General features: G+C 42.9%; 1 protein-coding gene across 2 annotated transcripts in view; it reads left to right on the top strand.

Moving 5' to 3' along the window:
• Positions 1-6204: 6204 nt before the first annotated feature.
• PDE1C (phosphodiesterase 1C, calmodulin-dependent 70kDa) overlaps positions 6205-23654 on the top strand; it is a 64320-nt gene continuing 46870 nt past the window's right edge. For both annotated transcript variants that reach the window (XM_010135950.1, XM_010135951.1), the window contains exons 1-7: positions 6205-6314; positions 7103-7285; positions 9451-9517; positions 13410-13526; positions 15248-15388; positions 20109-20209; positions 21937-22065. In XM_010135950.1, coding sequence (XP_010134252.1) covers positions 7200-7285; positions 9451-9517; positions 13410-13526; positions 15248-15388; positions 20109-20209; positions 21937-22065 — 641 coding nt within the window. In that variant the 5' untranslated portion in view covers positions 6205-6314; positions 7103-7199. The remainder of the gene's footprint in view (positions 6315-7102; positions 7286-9450; positions 9518-13409; positions 13527-15247; positions 15389-20108; positions 20210-21936; positions 22066-23654) is intronic.

Raw genomic sequence — 23654 nt, 5'->3', positions numbered from 1 at the left:
TTTCCAGCTTGTAGGAGTGACCCTTGGTCTTTTTCTGTGTGTAAACGCTGGGTTTTAAGCAATCAGGTCTATTTCTGACTATTATGTTTTTAATTTTTAAAGCTTGTGGTTGATCTTATTTATTAAAAAAAAAGACAACAATTTGAACTGGCAATCAAAAGAATGTTATCACAAATGAGTTGTCTTCGAAATAATTCTCTTGGGTTTTCCTTACAGGAGGGTAATTTGACTTGCAAAAGCCACACAAACACAGACGGATAGCAGAAGGTGCCTCGTACTCATGCCCCCAGAGTCAGAGTGACAAGGATTTGCTGAAGCTGAAAGCATTCCTCTCTGCTGTCTAATTGTAATGACATTCTTTTTGTCTGCAGAAAACTCATGAAGACCTTGTTGTAACTGGGATCAATCTCACAGTGTGCCAGTTTTTGCTCGTGAACCTCTGTGATGAACAAGACTGTGAATAGATTATCCCATAGTGAAGTTAATGCTGACGATGTTCTGGAGAAAAAAATGTGTATCTAAGCATTATTAGTGGCAAGATTATTAAAAATGGTTTCTTACACGGATGTAGCAGCTTGCATTCTTACCCAGTATGCAACTGCAACACCTTTTAAAGTATCCCCACTTCCATTGATAGCTGGTGACATTTGAGACTGAAGGACCTGACTGAACAGCACAAAGTTACTTCACAAGAATAGGGAGAGGCCATGAGAGCAAGTGTGATTTCTTACAGAATGTGTTACAGGATCCTTATTGTTTAGAGGGAGCCCCCAAACCATTTGCTCATGGAGTGCAGTGTCAGAATCACACCGAATGCGATGGGATGTTGTCTGCTTAAGGAAACTTTGACTTAAATTTTAAAAGTTGATTCCAAAGCTTTGGAAACTTGAGGAAAAGGAAGAACAATTCTCTTCAGCAGTATGAAACCAGCATTCCGGATATGAAACCTGATGTTTTGTTTTTGTCAGGTTCTCTGTACTCTGTCAGGTGTCGGTTCTCTGTACAAAACTTTCTTGTACCGTATGTTCTTGGTACATTAGAAAAGCTCTAACAAAAGAGTTGAGAAGGGACATTCTCATGTATAGCTGTAGCTGTGGAATGATCCAGTGTTGCGAGAAAGTTTTCTCTCTTTGTGTGTATGAACTACATACACCTTGGCAACGCAGTAAGAATGACACGACGTTTCTGGGGTTATTGCAGCAGGAAGCCAGTAACTCCTTTTAGCTGGGTGGGAGAAGTTCTAATGTTGCTCAAATCTCTTAAAGTTTTTCAGAACATTTTCATATTCCGCAGAAAGGTAAATCAAAAGCCTGTTTGGCATGGTGCGGACCACACCTGCCTTCTGCTCCCCCTCCTCAGATGGGAGGCAGGAAACTTGGAAGATTTCTTCCATCCCCTAGCTGTAACAACCAACTTAGAACCCAAATAATCTGCTTACGAGGATTTTCTGGTCTAGGGCACAAGTCCTTTCTCCCACGGAGCTGTTCTTTATGAGCGGCCTATCAAAGGTGATTCCCCACCTACCACCTAAGCACCGGGATCTCCAGTTTCAGTGTGTGTTAATAGGGACCAAGCGCGGTCGCTTCAGCCCAGGGTTCTGCTCCCTGGTGAGGGCCTTTGCTGCTTGGGCAGGGCTCGGTGTTGATAAGAAATTCCACTGCAGGCTTTCTTGAGGAAACTTGTATCAAACTAGGCAGAGGCCTGTGAATAGTTTTTGATCTCAAGGAATTAGTGACATTGCTTGAAAGAACATTGTCTGAAGGGTGTACTTGGCCAGCTCTAGCAGTCCTTGTTCCATGGCTTGCCCTTTTTTCCCAGCTGTAATAAAACATCTCTGCTTTCTGCAAACCTCGCCTGCCAGGCAGGAGGCTGCCATGGTGGAAACAACATATTAATCAGGTTCAGCTGTCAATAACAAACTGCTTAGCCATTAATATCCAGAGTTAAACCAGGGATAAATATTCCATCCTTGGCAATCTGTAATTATACTAGAAATTTTGTTTGTTTGTTTTAATTTTTAATGTGCATTCAAAGTAATTTTTTTCCTCAGCCGGCCCAATAGTATGAGAGTGATTCTCAGAGGGAAAGATTGAGTTGTACTGTTGAAAACCGGTGGTGACTCACAGTCATAAAGCTTTGAAAATAAACGCGGAGACGAGCCACACAGCTTTGCAGACTTTACACCAGTTGAAGGAACTTGCCCCAAGTACTCAGACAATATGTGTGCTTTGCATGTTAAGTGAAGCTGACTGGTATCCAGACTGCAGCGGTGTTAATCTTCTCTGTGCTGATATGTAATGCTATTAAGAAAAAAAAATCAACAGCATGAGAGCAAGTCCTCTAGCTAAGGAGATAAATATTTGTACACATATACTGTTTTATTTATAGCGGAGAGAAGAATGCTTGGAGTGGTTACTCAGAAATTTCATGTTTCAAGAACAGCTGAAAACAGCCTCACTTTTTCCTGTTACTCAGTTTGGACCTAGAATGGCTTTGGGTCATTAAGCTGTGTAATTTCCATGGACTGAGTTCAGTTGCCCAGTTTCTGGTCATTTGCTTTCTGTCTCCCTGAATCTTACCGTAGCTGGTGCTTTAGGGAAACGTTAAAAGGAGCGGTGGCGGGGCTATGGAACAGCGTGAGCTTAACCCCTCACCCTCACGGAGGACCTGACCCGCCTGCTTTACACCGATGTATTGCTCTGCTGAATTCAGTGGGATTGTCTGCAGATACCCTCAGGGTGTTTTACGGTGGGTGCACACAGATATTTTCCTTGGAGGGGCAGTGCGGGAATCAGCACTTTCTCAAGAGTTTACCTCTCCTCAAGTGACCTGTGCAGTCAGAGGAAGTTGAAATGTTAGCAAGGCTTTTTCATGTGGCAGTTAAGGGGTTATTCCGAGGACTAAAACATGAAATAACCGTGAGTAGCTTCTCAGACTTTTCCCATAATACTTGGCACGTGTTCACAGAGAATTTGCAAACTGGAGGAATAGCTTCCCTTGGAAGCTTTCTCATTAAGAAAGGCATTAGCTGTATCTTAATATAATTAAGCAACTAGATTTAGAGCTAAAATTGTGTGACTAACCAGCTCTTTGTGACTGCTGTGCTGATGACCATAATCTGAGAAGCTTTTGGCTGACCTACAGCTTGGCTCCCTCGTGGCGCGTGCCATGGTCTTCAGACAGCTTAATAATTAGAAATGGTTAACACCTCCCTTGTGGCCTGGGACTTCCTTATGCACAGAAATTGGCTGCTTCTCCTACAGGCAGCTGCATGGGCTTCAGTGGGATGAAGGAAAAGGAAAAAAAGAAAAGAGAAATGTGAAAATTTAGGTTTTGATCAGTCAATAATGAACTTTTTAAAATGGATCATACTTTGGTTGAAAAAAGTGTTTTACTCATACAAAACAGACAGTTACAAGAAAAGCAAGGTAATTGATGGCCTGGGTTCCTTCCACTGGTTATGATAATTGTATCAGTATGCTTCTGGTAGTCAGTAGCCTCCAGACGCAGCGTTTTCCTCTGAAACGATACGTGTGACTGAACCCGCTCACTCGCTGCAGTGACTGGTCTGTGGGGTGAAGGTAGGAAGTCACTGTCTTGCCCTCTGCTTCCATTGCTTTGATACAAAAATAATCCTAAAAATAAATCTCATTAAACCTTTGTGGTAATGTTTTATTTCAGTCAAAATGATTTGGTGAATTTGATTGAATTCCAGAATTACTTCAAGCCACCCTGAAACAGAATTTTTCAACTAATAAATTTGCCTGGATGCCCTTCAGTGGGGTAGCCTGGCCTCAACTTTATAACTGTATTTAGGACTATTTAAAAAAAATAGAGACACGTGGAATGCGTCAGAGACAAACTATCACCGGGCTCTTGTTCAGTAAAGATAACTGGCAGCAGCTGCTGTGACTCAGTGAATCAGAAATAGTTATAGATAATGGATGGGAAGACAAAGACAGTGTAATTTTTTTTTCACGTGAGAGCCGCTGATCGTGTGACAAGGTTTTATTGTAACAACTGTACTTCTCTTTTTCCAAATGATTGATGCAAACAGTACTCCGCGTAATCTTCTCCAGTGATGAATGTTGGTGCCACGAAGCAACTGTTACTCACTGTGCTATTATTGAACATGAATTTTGAATGACTTGGGGCATAGAGCTGCCGGCTACTTAAATCAATGAAATAAAACTCAGGAATAGCCAAAGATAATGTTCCTCTTCCAATATTAACTCCTGTGGCTTGTGTACAAACAATGTTTCTGGCAACTGGTTAAGAGGTCACATCTCTGGGCTCCCCATATGCAGGATGAGGAAAGAAGGAGGCACATGAACCAAGGCTTTCTGTTTGGACACAAAAGCAGTTCTGTTTATTTCTCTTCCTCCCCTCCTGCATTAGCCAGAAAAGCTGGGAGGGATCAGTGGTTTGGCTCTAGAGGGGAGGTGAATTAGTCTTCCATGTGTGCTGCCTGAGGCCGGAATCAACCTGAAAGGTGGGCGAACACCTTTTCCAGTTCTGCTGATCAAACACAACGTGTTGCTGCTCACACCCAATGGTGCAGTTACCCAGAGGAGCCCCATGCTGCTGCTTCCATGGAGCTGAGGTCGCTCCATGGGTTCCCCAAGCTGGGTTCCAGGACTGGAGGGAAATGTGCTGATGTAGTTGAATGCTTTCTACCTGCCTTAGGGTGATGTGAAGAATTTCGTTCAGTGTGTTTGTACATCGGTGACCTTCCCATCTCCATTCCCACATCAGGAATGAAGTGTTGAACAATACTTCTGGTTTTCAACCACTAACACGTGGATGAATTAATCTTCCCAGAGATGGAGGGTCCACTTCTTGCTGAAGATTCTTTGTACAGCTAAATATGCAGCTGTGTGTCAGCAGTACCTCTGTCCGTAGGAGTGGCATTTATGTGACCTACTCAGAGGAACAATCGCTGCCGATTACTATTTTCGTTCTCCACAGCCTCACTGTTTATGTGGGGAAAAAAAGGGAAAGAAATCCAGGTGGAAAGAGCTCGTGGTGCAGTGCACGTGGGCAGACGAACTGCTCCTCAGCTCTGCTATGAAATACAGCCCCGTGGAGATTTGATTTCTCCTGAAAGCACTGATGCCACTGGGGCATTGCGAAAGCAAGGGAACACAGACACTAGTTCATTTTAAGAACTTCATGCACGTGTCTGCTGTAGGAGGTTGGACTCCCACTGCCAGTAATAAAATGAGAGCAGGCACCTATACTGGGCGTTAGCTCTGAATTACCTTGTGGAAAAGGTTATTATTCTCCAAGGACTATAGAAAAAGGTGAGGAAGAGTGGTCTCCTAAGTAGAAGACAAATTGTAGATGACATGACTTGCTCCTCTGCATTTCTCCATCTTGAACAGGGCAAATTAACGACTTCTGATTTCTGCTACACTGTTAAATGTGTATTTCAATGTTTATTTAACTGCTGCTTAGCAAGGATGAAGACATTCACAAAAATGTTTTAACATGTCAAGTCTGTATCCCATTGTCCTTTTAAAGGAATGATTTTTTTTTTTGGCTTATTGTAAGCATATATATGCTTGGATTGTTTAAAATATTTAGATTTTACTCCTTATTTTTGCATTTTCTTCTCCTCTTTCCTTCCCTTTTTGTTTTTCTAATTTGCCACAAAACATAGAGTGAAGGAGATGAAAAGACAACAGAAAATGGCACAAATATATTAATTGTCTTTGACACAGGAGATATTTCCTACTCAAATTTTTGTTTTCAGAAAGTGTTCTCCTGCCTCTCCCCAATAATAGTAATAACCTGATAAAAAAAACTTCCATGAGTTCTGTTTAATATAGATGGGATAGTCTAAGGGTGACCTCTTGATCTGAGGATCTTATAATTTCTTAACCCTGTACGGTATTTCTGCAATAGTGTTTCTACATACACTCTAATACAGTTTGGCAAACTTGTACACCAGTCATCATAAATGGCTGGCATTTGCCAACAGCTACTGCTGAAGAATAATAAGTTAAGAATAGTAAGTTAATTCCTTTCTCGTGGCTGCAATGAAATTCCCTTCTCTTAGCTCCTGCGTTAAATTCCAAGTTATTTCTATTTTCATTTACTTCAGTGACGTCTCATGCTAGATCCTGTTTTGAACTGATGCTCACTCTCAAACCAATTTCTCTTTGTACTAATCAGTTTTCTGTGTTTCTTTTCTCTAGATTGCGGTCTTTGGTAAAGCAGTTAGAAAGAGGAGAAGCTTCAGTTGTAGACCTAAAGAAAAATTTGGAATATGCTGCCACTGTTCTTGAGTCAGTATACATTGATGAAACCAGGTGAGTTAACTACAGACATCAGCAATCTTATATTTAGTAGCAATGACACCAAATTGTTATTTGCACGTCAGTTGGGAAAGTTGTTTTAGCCAAGATTTATTACTCACATTAAAATATTGCATTTGTGTAGAGGAGATCTTCAATCCTTGGTCTAAAAGCTTCTTTAAGCTTCCTGGGGCAGAGGAGGAGATCAAAAGCAATAATAAATTTAATATATATTCTTTTGGAGAAATATTTTCATCATAATTGTGCCCTGCTTTTTCTGAAAGTTTCTAAATTCCTACTCCTCTATTCCTTTTGAATAGGGTCAAATCTCTTCACTTGGAACCAGTCTTGGAAATGAAAAAAAATTTTTTACTCCAGATAATGATAGAGGTAGGGTGGTAAGACATTGCAGAGGAGTTCCTCTCTCTGTTATATGCCATTTCCCCAGAGGACTGTATGACACTAACTAGGAAGTTAGAGATGACCGTAAATGAATTCTGAAGAGCAGAAGGGTCAGGAATACTGATGAGCTGATGATAAGTCAGTGGATGATTGTGTAGCTGTGCTTCAGAAGGCTGTTACTTCTTGGGTTTTGGCCTAGCAGTGAGTTTTGCAATTTGACATTCATACAAGAAAATAAACAGCCTGTTGAAGACTTGTACGGTTTTGTTCCACTAGGGTTGATGAACAAAAGACTTTTAACAGCTGCTTTAATTAGAATATATGTGAGTTTCTTTTTTGTTAATATCCTTGCCATGCTCTTTAAGGGAGTCTGTTTACCCCTTTTTTCCTCCCCCTTCTAGGCGTTTACTGGACACAGAAGATGAACTCAGTGACATCCAGTCTGACTCTGTGCCCTCGGAGGTTCGGGACTGGTTGGCTTCTACCTTCACGCGGCAGATGGGGATGATGCTCAAAAGGACGGAGGAAAAGCCCCGGTTCCGGAGTATTGTCCATGCAGTACAAGCTGGGATATTTGTGGAAAGGTAAAGGAGCGAGTCGTTACTTTGTTCTAGTAGCTGCCCAGGTAGCACAAATTGCACCTGTAGAATGTGCTGCCACAGTGACAGGAGGTGAAGGAGAGTACCTTAGTGCAGAAGACCTCGGGGAACTAGGAGATGACTCTATTGAATGAAGAATATTTTAATACGCTTCTCATGACATTTCTACACAGATCTGGATAGCACCTTGAAACCTGGGATTAAGTAACAGATTGCAACCTGAAACAGCACGTACTGATCTGTTCTTGGCGTAATACAGCTACAATAGCATAGCTGGAATGCTTGTGACAGAGAACGTACACCTCTGGCTGGCCCTAGGTCAAGAGTGACAGCTTCTAAAATCCAGTCAGCCCAGACCAAGCCCTCTCTTGCCTCTGTTTACCTCTGTGGTCTAGTATTTCTTATAAAGAACTGTCAAGAAACACAGGAAGATCCTGTATTACTGGAATGAACTGTAGTCCAAGAAGGATGTGAAAACTTTGGAGCTCAGGTAGGATTTCAAAAAGCCCATTGAGTCCTCTCAGCCTTCTCTGTTGTGATTTGCATCACAACCTACTGCTAAAACTGATTTTACTTTCAGAACCCTTTAAAACATTTAGTCATTTCAATTTGGACTCAGTTCCAATCTTACCTTTTCTTACTGAGTAACCACTCTTTCTTGACAGTCTTCCTTCAAGCTAGAAGGAGGGCTGGCAATTGTGAAACTGTCGGCAGACTTTAGGCAGCATGAAAGACAGCAGGTCCCAGGTCTCTACAGCAGAACTCAAGTCAGGAATGGAAGAGCAGAGTGCCTTTCAATGTTCATCAAAATCGCAGTGACAGCCGACCAGCCCTCTGAGCAGGAGGTTGGGCGTATCAGACAGTGGGCCACAAGCCACACAGACACATGGAAGCCTCCTCTGGCATGTCTGTAGCCATTTTTTTAATCTCTGTACTGAAGTTACTGTACATATGTTAAGAGTGGTGCAAACTGTGATAAGAATAAACCTGCCATTTTTCCTGGGAACAGGTTTCTCCTAGGTTTGACAGGCTACTTATGAATTACCCCTCACTCTCAGTGAGGGACTTGCTTAACAGGGAAGTAAATGAACTGCAGAGAACTGACTGCAGGAGGCTGTCTTCCAGATGATGTGAATCACTGCGGCCCAGAGGAGGAAATGTTCAGATATGATATGGCAGCAGGAGAGTTGTGGCTCTCCTGAGCTAAGCGAGAGGGACTCAGCCTGAATTGTCACTTGGGAGAGTGACATTCTCCCTCCCTGCCCGGAGGGAGAATGGTTAAAAATTCTGTAATTTGGGAAAAGGGTTGAATTTTGTTTTCCAAAGGGGGCAGACTTTTCCCGGGACTGAGTTCAGAACATGACAAAGAAGAGGGGAAGTGAGGGAACCCTTTACACGGCATCATTTCAGATGGCAGAAGAGAGCTTTCCATCATCTCCTTTTAGTCCCGTGTTGCCTGAGTGCACACACAGGTGACCTGCAGAAAGGCATTTTGGCTATGACAGTGTTTCTGCATTCACCAAGTCCATTAAACACAGCATGGCCTGCAAACAAGTTTAAAATCTGGTACGTACATCAGTTCTTTGCTTAGTGTGGTTGCAGGTGTTGATTATTACTTTATTTTTTTTCTCTCTCTCCCGCTCAAACACACACACATGGCAAACACCCAAAATGTTTCGTACCAATCCTAAAAAAATGCAGGCAAAAGTGACGGTAGCTGAACTGGAGCTGACTCATTGCAGACAACAAATGATTCCTGAAGTGTATCCAGAGTTAGCCTGCATGCGGACCAGCGAGGAGTAAGGGAACTGAAAGAGCAGTGTGGTCATCTGCAGTGGAAATGTGGAACATCTTGGTTATCTGAGTGAACCCTTTCCCGCTGGTGAAGACCTGATATTGGCAGATTCTCTGTCCTACCAGGTGACCAAGCTATGAGGTACTGGGCATTGCAGAGGCTCGAGTTAGGCTATACAACAAGAATGGTATGGAGAATATCATGCGAGGTAGGAACAAGAAGGAAGGAGAAAACCCAACTGCATTTAGGGTTTCCTGGGCTAAATAAGATCCCCTGTAGTGGTCTGTTGCTTTATGATTCTTTATTTGGTTTGGTTTGTTTACTATGTGTTGCCTTATCTATTTTATCTTGGTAGAATGTACAGACGAACTTCAAATATGGTTGGTTTGAGCTACCCGCCAGCTGTAATTGGAGTGCTAAAGGTAATCCCAATAAAAGGGTGTTGGGGGGGTGGTTCTGTACAAAGCACCGAGATAACACTGCCATATTCGATTTGCTAAGGGCGTCTTAGTGCTTGCTCATTTCTTCTCTCTGACATTTAGTTTAGTTCACATGCGTTAATCGTTTACTGGCCAAAGGGAAGAACAGAGTTCAAGGCCGTGGCCATTTTCAGGATGTGAAGGTTACAGCTCTGTTCTAGATTGGGGTGATTAAACTGAGGACTTAGTAACATGCTGGAATGAATCACAACCTCCCACAGGGAAGAAAGAACACAGACTGAGAGAGATGGAGAAGGAAAAGGATCAGTTCCTGTGAGAGAAGGGAGTTTCTTGCATTGCTCAGCTTCAGGTCTTCAAGGGGACGGTCAGTTTAGGAGTCATGACCTTTCAATGAGATTTGAGGTTTCAGAGGAAAAATGATTAGTCAGAAGTAGTCTGAAAAAAAAAATTCAATCCACAGGACAATTGCAAGGCTCTTGACTTAGGCAGGAATTATCAAGTATACAAACATGTTAGCAACCATCTGCCTACAGAGCAGCTTTGCCTATTACCTGTGGCATGTGGTTCAGCCATGCCATGCAGTGGTGAAAAAAGGTGGCACAGTGGGGCAATACACAGGGTCATTGCACGTAAAGCTCATGAATCAATACTGCTGCTCCACTCCACACTGGAAAGACCTGCAGTTAGGGTACTGCATCCTTTTTGGTTTGGATGCTACAGTTCATCAAAAGATGTGGAGGAGTTGCAGAAAGTCCATTGAATGCAAGAAGAATGATCAGACATGCCTTTCACATATAGAATCAAAGCATCCATCCATCCCTCCATCCATCCCTCCATCCATCCCTCCATCCATCCATCCATCCATCCATCCATCCATCCATCCATCCATCCATTTTTCCAGCTGCAGTTTGGCAAGTGTAAGCTTCACTCCTGCAAATAGGATCTAAAATCTTTGTTCTTTTAGAACTATACCCCATAGCCAGCTTATGAGGGAGCATGTCTGTTTGCAGTTACACCACAGTGACTTTATGTGGAGTCAGAGCAGCTTATGACGCTTCAGCTGAGGCTGCAGGGCCAATGACCTAGAGATGTGTAGCAAAGAAAGTTAGCCATCCTTCGCTGCTTCTGCAGGGGAAGCAACAGGTTCTTTCCTCCATCACGTGACATCCATGAAATACTGCCTTTAGATCTCTCACCAATATAGGGGTCATTTCTTCCGTTAAGATTTTTTTTCCCCCTAGTTACTTAGGGTAAAATGCTGCTGTCATTATTGACAGTTCTTCTGGGAACTTGTCAAGAGCAAGGATTTCTCCCTCACTAAAATGTAAATAGCTTTACCATGAAACCTATTGTTTATGCAGTTAACCATTATTTCATGCAGAAGAACAATTCCAACGTATTATTCTGCAATTTCACAATTTAGTAAATTTTATCTGCTGCAAGAGCACAGCATTAACTACAGGAAAAACATACAAAGGAACAAACCCCTTTTATTTCTACGAGATAAGATTGCCTCACGGGGAATTAAGCTTCAGAGTAATTGAGACATTATTTTCAATGTCATAAGACCCAAAAGTAAATTATTTTATACATGGGAGTGTTAAATTAATTTGCTTCATTGACTGAGATAAGTGATTACAAAATAAAAACACTCAGAAAATAGAAAGACAACATTGACTGGTGGATGCTTTGGATATTATTTTTCTCTCCCACTTTCTACATTTGTTCAAGGGCTTCAAATCATGTTTTCTTGGTGGAACTTTTTCCTCTTGGTTGTTTTTCCTCTCCAATGCCTACTAGAAGTGTTGAAAAGCTGCACTTTATGTTTTCTGTTCTGAGACTTGGGCCACAAATCATCTCTGGAGAAGCTCAACCCTGCCTTCAGTGTGTGGGTTCCACGCAGCTTGTAATATCAACTGCTCAGCAAGCGAGTGATTTACTGGGACAGGTGAAGGTAGTGATGAATCTTCACATCCTTGATGTTGACTCTGTAATTGGCCTCTCTGTGCACTGTGCTTCCAGAAGAGGCATACTTGGCTCTGTGCAATCAACACTATGCAAGGAGCAAGGCTGTCGGGATCAGCCCATGCTGGAGAGCGCCAATACCAAAACACCAGGTGGTCTCATTCAGCGTGTAAGAAGTCCTGTTGCTATGCTGATGTATGGGTGACCAGCCACAGGGCAGTCAAAGGTCACTGTCCTTTGCGTCTGACTTGAAGTCAGGTCCTTACCTGGAGCATGACGGTGACAGCGAACGACAGAAGTGGACTGGGCTTTAAAAGCTCGCTCTATATAATTCAGCATTTTTAGTATTGCTGAGAAAGATGGCAGATTTTTAGATGGACTCAGATCCTTAGCAGTGCTCAACATTATGTCAGGCCAACTCAGGTTTCTCGCAGTGAAAGAAGCCATGCACATGAGTGTGTGGAATGCAGTCATCTTTCTTGGTGAAAGTGCCACAAGGCAGTGGGAAGTAACGGGCAACAGAGTTTGAAAGTGCAGGGAAACTTACAATGTACAGATGTCAATCTTTAATGTGTGCTATAAGGAGAGCCACTCGGATAAATCCCTGTGGGAAGTACATCAAAGTTCTCAGCAGGCAAGAGAGATTGAGAGCTGGTGCTGTGCCAGATGCAGCTGTGTGGCTCATCTGTGCATCGTTCTTCTAGCTATAACCCCTGCACCTTTCCTCTTTGTTGCTAGGAGGAGGAGAGAAAGGTTCATAGGGTTTCAGGAACATCCAATTCTGAGATCAAGGAGCTTTATCTTGCTAGATAATGAGTGGTGTCAGCTTCCACGAAGAGTTGAGATTTGAACTCAGCCTTCTTCTGCAGGACTGTTTATAACTTACGCTTCAGCTTTATGAACTGGGAAGCGAACTTTCCCTCCTCAATCTTTTGACTGACCACCCTACAGCATTTATATATCACTTAGAGCGGACTGGAACTTTCCCAGCTGGAATTAGATATTTAATCTTCTCTTATAAAGGTTGTTTTTTAATGTATTTGTTAGCACTTAATGTCACATTACTCTGATTTTCTTCTCCTGCTCTGTAGTTTTCCAAAAGCCCCAGTGGACTCACTTATCTTTAAAAAAAAATAAGGAAAATTAGGGTCATGCTGTCTTTGGGCAATTTAAGCAGCAATAATCACAACTCAGGATTAGTATTAATATTAAAATCAGATTAATTAAGTTTACTGTTAAAATCAGAAGGAACTAACTAATGCTCTTTGGGTCTAGCAAGATAGTTCGTCCAGTTGATTGAACAGTAAGTGGTATAAATATGATCACAGGTGCCTGTGGGTTTTTTTACTGCAAAATCCATATCACTTTATTCTGTTTTAAGCACTACTAAAGCACTGGAGTGCTTTGCTCACAACTCAAAGTCATAAGAACCCTGTAGGAACAGCAAAATCTGGAGCCTTTAATATCATTAAAAGCCATACTTTGTTATTTCTTTTTTCTTCAAAGTTAATATTTTTTTTCATAGTCATAGCACGTGGGTAGGGGACAAAGAAGGGTAAAATCAGCCACAATAGGGCCATCCAAGTGTTTCACAGGTAGTAAAGCAAACCAGGATTCTTACTTTTTGAATTTGCTGATTAAATGGTGGCGTAGAGAATTGCCGTGTTTAGTATAAGCAAACAGCATGCGTGTTCTTAATGGGAGTTTCTTAAACTCAGACCATAAAGGACCTATGAGTAAATTAGGCTCTGCATTGGTTAAATGAAATTGAAGAAGTCCAAAAAAAAAAAAAGCTATACACTTACATTATCATTCCAATTCTCCATTTGTTGATGTAAAGTGGTAGAAATTGAACTATGATGGTGAAAGGGAGGACCGTGTTAACTGTCTTTTCTACCCACTCTTGCAGAATGTAGACAAGTGGTCCTTTGATGTATTTGCACTAAATGATGCCAGTGGGGATCATGCACTGAAATTCATTTTCTATGAACTTCTCACGCGCTATGATCTGATCAACCGTTTCAAGGTCAGTAGTTAGAAGATGGGTCTCTTAGTCCATCTTGGATTTTGTTCAAATTCACTCTCATCCTGCTTTGTTCTGTTAAAAATGCAATTTTAGTGCTATTTGAAGGCTTTGTGGACTTTCTCCAGTCCAGGAAGCAAGACCAGACGCAGGACCTTCCTTTCTCCAGCAAGCAAGACCAAATGTTATTTAAGTAGTACTTTTAACTGCAATGGGACATCAGGAAGTAGACGGAGTTCCAAACAGGCTTCCTCATGAAATCCATGGGAAACACTACATTTGCTCCTGTGGGAGTGATGGTGCCATTCTCCTGAGAGTCATAGGACTCTCGAGCGTGCAGGCAAAAAAGCAGAGATGGGATTCAAATTAATCAAAAGCAGTTGGCCAGCAGGACAAGGAAGGCGATTCTGCCCCTCTGCTCTGCTCTGGTGAGAACCCCTGCAGCGCTGGGTCCAGCCCTGGGCTCCTCAGCACAGCAGAGACACGGACCTGCTGGAGCGGGGCCACAGGAGACTGCAAACATGATCCATAGAGGGCTGGGACCCCTCTGCTGTGAGGACAGGGGAGAGAGTTGGGGTGTTTCAGCCTGGAGAAGAGGAGGCTGTGGGGAGACCTTAGTGCGGCCTCTCAGTACTGAAAGGGGCCTGTAAGAAATATGGGGACAGACTTTTTAGCAAGGCCTGTAGCAATAGGACATGAAGAGATGTTTTAAACTAAAAGAAGGGAGATTCATTGTAGACAGAAGGAAGATATTTTTTACAATGAGAGTGATGAAACACTCGCCTAAGTTGCCCAGAGAGGTGGCAGAAGCCCCAACCCTTGGAAAATTCAAGGTCAGGTTGGACCTTGGGGCTCTGAGCAACCTGCTCTGGGTGCAGATGTCTCTGCTCCCCGTTGGGGACTTGGACTGGATGACCTTTAAAGCTCCCTTCCAACCCAAAGCATTCTATAATTCTAGAATTGTTACTGAGGTTTGCAGATCTTTTCCTCCAGCTTTGAACAGGCTTAAATTTGGGTGGCAGAAACATTGCTCTCAGGTTTTGACTGTTCTCCCCATGCAAATACTCCCCTGTCCCTTCCTCCACTGTGGGTCCCTGCTCACTTTGGCTTGAAAGAGTTTACAGGTCTCTGGCTCCACTCTAGAAATTCCCTGAATTGCATTTTCCTGAGTGTGCGCAGTTCTGCTCTCAGAGCCAGAAAAGCATGGCAAGCCCATAGGATGGGCAGGCTGGATTTTGCCATGAAAAGCCAGGGGTCTGGTAAACGATACTCCTCTTAGCAGAGTATCTCAGACTTGCTATATGATGTGTCGTTAGAAATTGGTGAATAAGAATAGTAACGCAGAGATCTATTCCAGTGGTCGTGAGGGGAACAGGCCGATGCTCGTGGCCTGATTAGAACTATTTCTCCAGGGGCGATCACTCAAGTGCTCTCTGTTGCTTTTCATACTGCATGTATCTTCCAGACGGCATTTTGTAGTATATTTACTCGAGTGTGTTTGTGTGGGAGTGATTCATCCATAATGTAATTAGGGATGGGAAAGCCAGTTTGAGGAAGTGACCTGGATTCACTCTCTCTCTCGTGCCTGTTTCAGATGTTTTAGCGTGTTATTTATTTGTGAAGTACAAACTGCTCTTTGGGACTTCTTATCAAAATGCTCTGCTCTGAATGACAGCTATTAGAAGAGATTAGTTTGGGTTTAATTTTAATGCTGTTTTCCTCAGATCCCCATTTCTGCCCTGGTGTCCTTTGTGGAAGCCCTGGAGGTTGGCTACAGCAAACACAAAAATCCTTATCACAACCTGATGCACGCTGCAGATGTGACACAGACGGTCCATTACCTCCTTTTCAAGACAGGCGTAGTGGTAAGTACAGGAGTTGGCATCCCGAATATACAATGAGATTACAGCTGGTTTTGCTCAGTAAGGAGATTATGGTTATCCATGGTAGAACCCATTTGCACTGTGGACAAACTTCGTTTGTCTATGCTAATGGAAGTAAAGATGTAGGATTATTTAGACATAGAGGCAGGTGAAGATGTTAACTCTTTTAACACTGATCTGAAAAAGGATGAATGAGAAACCCAAGCTCAGTATTTAACTCTGCCATAGATCTCCTGGGTGATTTTGCCAACCTGCCTCTGCTGGAATTCGTTGATAGGAAGTCCTAGAGATGCACCCAGAGTGTCCCCTGAGTGTGTTCCCTGCTTTGCTGCAAGCCCTGGGCTCCAGTAACCTGTGCTGGACACCTGCCAGCCCACTCCAGGGCTCCACGAGAGAACAAACCAAATCGTGCTGTTGATTAGGAACCAAGGAGTAAAAAAGGAATGAGAGACCATGGCCGGCTTCCTTCTGCCCGTGAGGTTCAAGACCTTCAAGGCAGAGGAGCTGAGGAGCTCACAGAGGTATTTTCTTCTGTAGAAGCCGTTTTGAGGACAAAGCTCCACTTTCCTGTTTTATTTCTTCCGTGAAGATGCAGCTCTTTTCTCACATGCCTCATGAAGCAGAGATGTGATGCTGCTGCCATGCACACAGGCAGAGAACACTCGTGTTCAAATGCTCTCAAACCGCTTGTGTGATCCGTGAGGCTCAGGAAGCGGGTAGGAGAGATGAGCCCATGGCTTGTGTCCTACCGAAGAGAGCAGGGATCCAAGCTGTGGAAAATCAAGCTTGTGCTCTATTTTTTGTAGACGCGGCCTTTGCTGTTGTGAATAGCAAACCCAGCACTAGCGAAACGTGTGTGGGAGGTAAACTGGATGATTTTCCACATGGTATTGGGTCAGCAGAAGCCTTTCACTGTTGTGGAGGATCAGCAGTCAGACCAGCCAGCTCTGAGCCTTCTCTTTTCCCAGCTGCACAACTGCAGCTCCCTGCTCCTGCCTTTGTGTGCCCCAGTCCCTCACTATCTTGAAGGTGCTGGGCTGGGCCCACCCCACACCGGTCAGTGTCTTTTCTGTCCTGGGGAGACCAGAATAGAACACAGGAGCCCACACACAGTCTCCGAAATGCCAAGTAAGAGAAGACAGCACTGCTAAGGTTTTAAATTGATGCTTATAGGGTGTTTATTGGGTTTTACTGGGTTTTTAACTAGGTCTTATTGGTTTTTTTTCTTGTGGTTTCTTGTAGTCTCCAGCAGTGTCTGGTGGTCTCCAATGGTCTCTGGTGGTCTTCCCCAGGAGATTTTTGGGCTGGCCTGGCCCAGTGTTCAGGCCCCAATAACCTGGGTGGTGCTGCAGGGGAGTGCAGTAGGCTCTGGTGGTCTCTGGTGGTCTCTGATGGTCTCCAGTGAGCTCCAAGGAAGAACCAATTGTGTGGTTTATCTTTACACGGTTTATTTGCCTGTGTCATACTTCCTGTTATTTTCAAGCTCTCCCAACACTTTTGTTCCAGGCTTCTTTTTTTTTTTCTCTTGTCAATTAAAAGATCTTCTTTCCCTCACATTGTTCAGTGCCTGAAATCTTTTCAGGTTTTCTGTTATTTTCTTCATCAGGATGATGCCTTGGAATGAAAGAATTCATTATACTTTTCCACATGAACTAGAAAATTTTGGTTTCTCTCATAGACACAATGTTGAAAGAGAATTTGGAATTACTCTGATGTTTTTTTCTTAGAGGTTTGGGATACAAGCGTGACATGTAGGAACAACTTCCAAGAGCTGAAACTTTTTGCTCATTTCATTCTTTCCTTTATTTAACTCAGTTGCTCAGCTGTGGTTATTACTTTCTTCGGTATTATTTTCTGGTTAATCTTTATAATTATTAGGAATTGCCATATGATTTCTTTGTGAATCCAAACAATTAGGTCCAAATGGTAAAGCTTAAGATTTCTTTTCCCGATAGTGTCAAGAATTACAGGAGAACCTTTCCTGCAGCAGACCTGTAAAACTGCAGAAGTGCAGGACTCCTGTCACATCTGTTTGTACCAAAGGGAAGTGAGATCCTCCTCTCTTCTAGGCTATTAGGATTAATAAGCTGATCATCATGAGCCCTGAAAACGGTAACTTCAGAATAAAAGACCATAAACTCTGGGGAAGGAAACAAGCTAATTATTGCTGTCTTTGCTTTGTAGCATTTTCTTGGAAATACATCCATTTGTTTTGTTAGATTTGGAAACACTGCTCATTCCTCTTCCTTTTTCTTTCAGTATGCTTCATATATATTGTATGTTTGTGAAAGACAATCATGCCTCATTACCCTGTGTTTGTTTCCACTCTGGAAGCCAATACTTGTTCTTTTGTTCCTCCTTCCCCTGCCATTCTCCCACCCCCTGTCATCACAGAGAGTTTGAAGGGTTTGTTCTGGATTGTTTTTGTCAGCTCTTCAGAAATGAAAAACACTCACATTTACCTCCCTCTTTTCGCCTGCGACAGTGTTCTGCTGCTTTCTCAATACATCTTGATGGCTTTGTACTTTAAACCTAGCTCTGTGTTCCCAGGATAGAGTCCATCACAGACTAGTGAAAGGTAATATCCCCGCTTTGATGGAGATTGCACCCATTCTCCGCAGGCTCATTTCCATCTTGTTTGCTTTTCCTTGCAAGGTTGTAGCAGAAAAAAGGGACTAAAAGGTTCTGGTTTCTTCCTTGCTATTTCTCTCCTGTCATTCACAAGCCTGTTTTGACCTCGTGCTACTTAGCGTCTGGTTTTATTACCCACAGTTCGAAACCGTAATCTCAGGCTGTATTCTGAGTGGTCTTCCTCAAATGCTGATATGATATTTAATACCTCTCCTCAGCTGTATTATGCCCTCATTGAAAACCTACATTACCTGAACTTGTTCAGCAAGCGGCGCTTTGATAGAGCGTGTGAGTTAGCACTGTTCCTGTTTGTGTCTTAAAGATGAGGCAGGAGTCCTCAAGCACAGAGCAAATTGCCTTAGTGATGTTTTAAAACTTAAGATCCTGTTGGAGTGGGACTTGTCAGGTGATGCCCAGGGGGTCTGAAGGGGGTGCATTAGACTAGCTGGCTGTGTCCCATGGTAGGCCTCCATGCATAATGTCAGTTTGTTCTGCCTGTTCCCAAGGGCTTGTGCCTGACTTTTTTCTTCCATTTGGACTCTCTCCTTTTGGGAAATGGCACAACATGATTGAGGAATGGAAATCCAGGTCTAGACGTGTCGCCTGGAAACACTAGTTCATTTTTTTCTCCTGTCGCAGTTGGCAGAAATTGTTGCTTGAAAGTTGTACTGATGTACTTCATCAGCTGTAAAACATTCCTTGTTCACAAGGCACACCTGGAAACAAACATCATGGATTTCACCACCCCCAGTGCTGTCCATTCCTGTCCTAGACCAGAGAAATGAGAGTTTAGTGTCTCCGTCTCCTCATTTCTTGATCTCTTCACTCTCCTCTCACTCTGTCTCAAAATAATAACAATAATAAAAAAAAAAATCAAGAGCTCCCTTGATTACGGTCAGTTGCATTGTGTGAAATATCTCTGGCCAATATTTTCAAACGACATCTTTAGTGTGTGGAGGTCTTTAATATAGAGACTTGTTTTATTCTTCATTGGTTTTGCAGAGATGGCTGAGAGAGGCAGAAGAGCCAGGTCGCTGTGTGCGGAGCACCACAGTTACCTGTGCTTCCCCTGTCCGTGGTTAATGGACCAGTGGTGGCCCCTGAGCTGTAGTAGATGTCTAGAATGGATTTATGAAACCCTGTTGCCTTTACTGGCTTTGAATTAAAAGGTGCTTCATACATGAACATCTGTCAAAGCTTTTGCAGGCTGACAGTGAGCTGTTACAAAAATATTTGGCAACCACTGTGGTAAAGGTTTTCTCTAAATGTAACACATTTAAACATTCGTACAAATATTTACAGCGTCTACAGTATCTGGAGTTTTTGTCTCTGATGCCCCTGATGTTAACTGCGCTCCTTGTGCGCTACCATTGGAAAACCAGACATAGAATGATTGACTGGCTTAGAGGAAAATGATTAAAATCATCTGAGTCATTTAGAAATCCAAGTCAGAAGTGACTTACGTGTTGAAAAATAAGGCTTTGAGTAGGCAATTAGGAAAAAAAACCCTTGGGGCTTTCTCAAATGTTTCTGCAGATGATAAATAAATAACAAGACATGCATCTTGTGAGAGGTTGTGTTCCCTGTTCTCATGGTTCGGTGATTGACAGAGACTTTTATAGTTACTGGAAATTAGTGACATTCTTCTGTGTCTGAGGCTCTGCTACCCAGGTCAGCTGAGTTGAAAACACATACTCTGGTGCTATGTGCGGGCCTGCACACGTATCATCACGTTCCACTTGAAGAACCTTGTTTTTCTTGAGGTTTCTCTCTCTCTTCCTCACACATTGCTCTTTAAGAAGGGCACATATTTCCCTTGCTCTGCCTAAAGCCTTATTAGCTCCTGAAACCATTTTGCCGAAGTTTCATTCATTTAGATGAAGCTTCAGGAAAAGCACTAGTTCTGTGCATCAACCAGAGCAGTTTGCTTTAAAACAGCTGGCAGGCTGCAGGGCAAAAGCAATGATGTGCAGCGTTGACTGTCAGCAGGGGATAACTTGCCTTAAAAGACAAAAGCCGTAATGCCTGGCCAGATGACAGCTTATCTGATTGCTCTGTAATCTCTTTTCAGCACTGGCTGACAGAGCTGGAGATCTTCGCTATGATCTTTGCAGCTGCCATCCATGACTATGAACACACTGGAACCACCAACAACTTTCACATCCAGACTCGGTGAGACCACTGTGAATCACGATGAAGCCTTGGGAGATGGAGGGGGAAACCTTTGGAGAATGACAGCACAGCCACCTGGAAAAGCGCAGGAGCTTTTTCTTTCAAGTATTACAGGAGGAAAGTTCATTTCCTCAGGTTGCATTTAATCTTTTCTTGCTTGACCACTTACCGTGGAATGTGTGTCTTCTGCTTCCTGAGCATTTTTTCATATTATTAATCAGGAAAAAGGAAGATCCCAAAATACTTCTGTGTAAAGCTGCAAAAGACAACGTGCTGTACAGAGTGATGTGTTTTGATGAAGGTATCATTTTGGAGGAGATACTATAATTCAGCATTTTTTTTCTCCTTGTTGAAATTGAGGAATCAAATGCTAACTGCATAAATCAAGAATTCAGCAATACCTGTATTGGTCAGTGAACACCAACACTGCTCTTACTAGTGTTATATGAGTGGAAAACCACGCCTGCAGCAAGGGGATAAGTTTACCATTACCTGTTCAGGGATATTACCTTTGTAAATTGCTAGACAGTAATTAGTTGATCACAAACGACTGGAGCGGTGTATTTTTTGAACTCAGAATCTTCTATAAGGCCTTTGGGTTGGTGAAGAGAAGGAGAAGACGGAGATGGCAGCAAAATTCAGAAGTGTGCAAAGATTGTGAGGTCTCTGGTTGCAGTGATAACTGGATATCTAATGCCTGTGTATTGTTTTCACAATGGGAGTGTACTGCGAGCAAGGACAGTATGTCTAGATGTCCTCGACCGACACTGCACACTTGGGCATTTCTAAGACGTGTGGCACCTTACCCTAAGTTAGCTGTCTGGAGTATGTTAGCCGAATCGTGCTGTGTATCACACACACATAAATGATGCCAGGGTAAATCACAGATATGCTCAGGAAAGCTTGGGAACGTAGAAAGAAGTTTCTGTCTCTGTTCTGGGCCAAGCCACATTCCACTTCTTACAGCTTCAGGAATGTAAGAACTAGGGATCTGCTGTGTTTCCCAAATACTTGCAGAAGAATTCAAGGAAGGACAGTTGTAACTTAATTGCTGTAACACAGAACAGCAGAGGGTGTAAAGTGTCAGGGGAGGAAAATACACACTGCTCTCTGGGAAGCAGAACTGAGCGGGGACTGTAACAAATCACACTCACCCCCTGTTGCCATTAACTTCCAGCAAGAAGTTTTTTGTCTTCAGACCAGTTTAGCCATTCAGAGCTATGCCCTGGAGCTTAATATAATACATGAAGGACTTTTGTTTTACTCTGTCCCACTGGCAATTGCCCTTCTGGGCAGCATGGTCTGGCGCACAGATGATAGAAGGCAGTTCAGTTGTACTTGCCTACAGCCATTTTGCTGTTCTGGAAACAATATTGGGACACAGTTTGGAACTGCTTACATGGGTACAGCCAGGCTTTGATATGAGAGCAACATACCCAACAGCTTAAATTTACGTATCTCTCACAGCCCTCAGCACTTTTTTTAGCTATATAACAAAGACAGGAGGTGAGTCTTGGCTGATGAAATAGATTTTTGTGGTGAATTTTGATCTTCAGTTTTCTTTTACTGAATAACAGCAATGAACAAAGTATTACAAGTGCTCATAAGATGTTCATATCTGTGCTATAGAACTAATCTCTGTGGCCGATCAAAGGAAAACTTTGAATGTGAGACTCTTTAGACAGAGAAGAAGCATAACATGTCCTATGTTTTCTTTTAAATGCTAGGTCAGACTCAGCCATTCTATATAATGACCGGTCTGTGCTTGAAAATCACCACGTCAGTGCGGCGTATCGCCTTTTGCAAGATGATGAAGAGATGAATATTTTATCTAATCTCTCAAAGGAGGACTGGAGGTAAAACTGAACGCAGTGGCTGCCCGGGAACATTGCAGCGTTACCTCGCTGGAATGGCAGTATGCATGACTGTGTATTGCATATTGGTATTTCTATTGCTACAAGAAAAAGAGCTTTGAAAGAGTTTGTCTTGCCTGTTTCTGCTTTTGGCTTCCCCCTCTGGTAGTGAGACCTCGTGACGATGGATTATTACATACAGATTGACTCCCATCTGATGTCTAAGGCTCACAGAGGCACCCTTTGTACACAGCCATTTGTACGTGAGTGTAGAGCTAGCCTGCTGTTTGTTCATCCTAAAGCACACACACACCCTTTAGCTACTTTGATGTTCCCTGCCTGGAAATTAAAAATGGGACTTAATGCAAAAAAGAATCCAGTCCAAGGAGCATAAATCATACACCAAAGTAATGTAAGAAGCTGTAATTTAAAATAAGCCTCATGCAACATATGATTTGTGTGCCAAAATCAGCTCATGATTTGCTTTCTAATAGCAGACAGGTCAGACTGATGCGGGCTTTCTGTTTCTATGGGGGTTTTTGCACTCCAAGGGGTGGTGCTTTAAAATAGCCCAGTGTGCTAGACAGGAAGGATCCTGCTCTGTGGTCTCTCATGGGAGGGGAAGGAACTTCTGGGATCTTACATGACGCACAGTGCCTCCTGCATACACTTGAATGTGATACAGTGCAGAGCAGGCAGGGAGTCCGATTTTAATATAAACGTGGGGAAATGAGCCCTTCTCCAGGGCATGGCTTCTAGCAAGCTGGCCAGCAAAGGCTCAGCTTGCTCATCTCTTTAGCCTGGATTTCCTATTTATTTCAACTTGTGGACATGCAATCTTAGAGCTGAACACCAGGAATAAAACTTAGGAACCGACGTGGCTGATTTCAGTCAATGTGAGTGTTGTGGAGGAGTGGCTTGAGAAATTCTATCCCCCAATATAGAAAATAGTCTCATGGTGGGCAGCAAGCAGGAACTTAAAAAAAAAAAAAACCTGCACTGAGGTGTTAAAAATCTAATTTATTTTTTCAGCTACAGCTGGTAATGCCTGTCAAGTATTGGCAGCAAATTACCGCTTCCTTTTATGCTGGTGGGGGAAACGCAAGGAACCAACTGACTAGAAACAGCAGCATTAGAGCCATTGTCTGCAAGGAGCAGCGGAGCAGCTAGTTGAGAATGTTTCCTTGCATAGCTACTCCCTGAAGGAAAATGGACTGCTTTGGAGCTTTAAGCCATTTTTCCTTGAATCAAAACTGGTTTCAGATAGTTCTTATTGACTCTGTAGTGTCAACATGTGTGTTCGGTTGAGGCAATATGCTTAAACCCAAGGTTTCAAAGATTAACCCATGTCTTTAAGAAATACCGTTATGGCCTGAGCAAAAATCTTGAGGGGTTTAGATTAATTATTTGTTCTCTCTCAAGCAGGGCTTATTATTTTGTAGCTGCTGATCGAGCAGCAGCTGCAGAATGGAGGCCATGATCTGGATGTGCTCTAATTCCAAACCACTGTCATTTTCGTGTGCTTTTGATTGCCAGTTTGAAATTCCATAGGCAAACACTTGGGAAGCACTGGAGGAAACACAAGCCGACTT

Source organism: Buceros rhinoceros, unplaced genomic scaffold (assembly GCF_000710305.1).
Source record: "Buceros rhinoceros silvestris isolate BGI_N320 unplaced genomic scaffold, ASM71030v1 scaffold12235, whole genome shotgun sequence".
In the NCBI taxonomy this organism is placed as follows: Eukaryota; Metazoa; Chordata; class Aves; order Bucerotiformes; family Bucerotidae; genus Buceros; species Buceros rhinoceros.
This window is presented reverse-complemented; position numbering and strand designations above follow the sequence as displayed.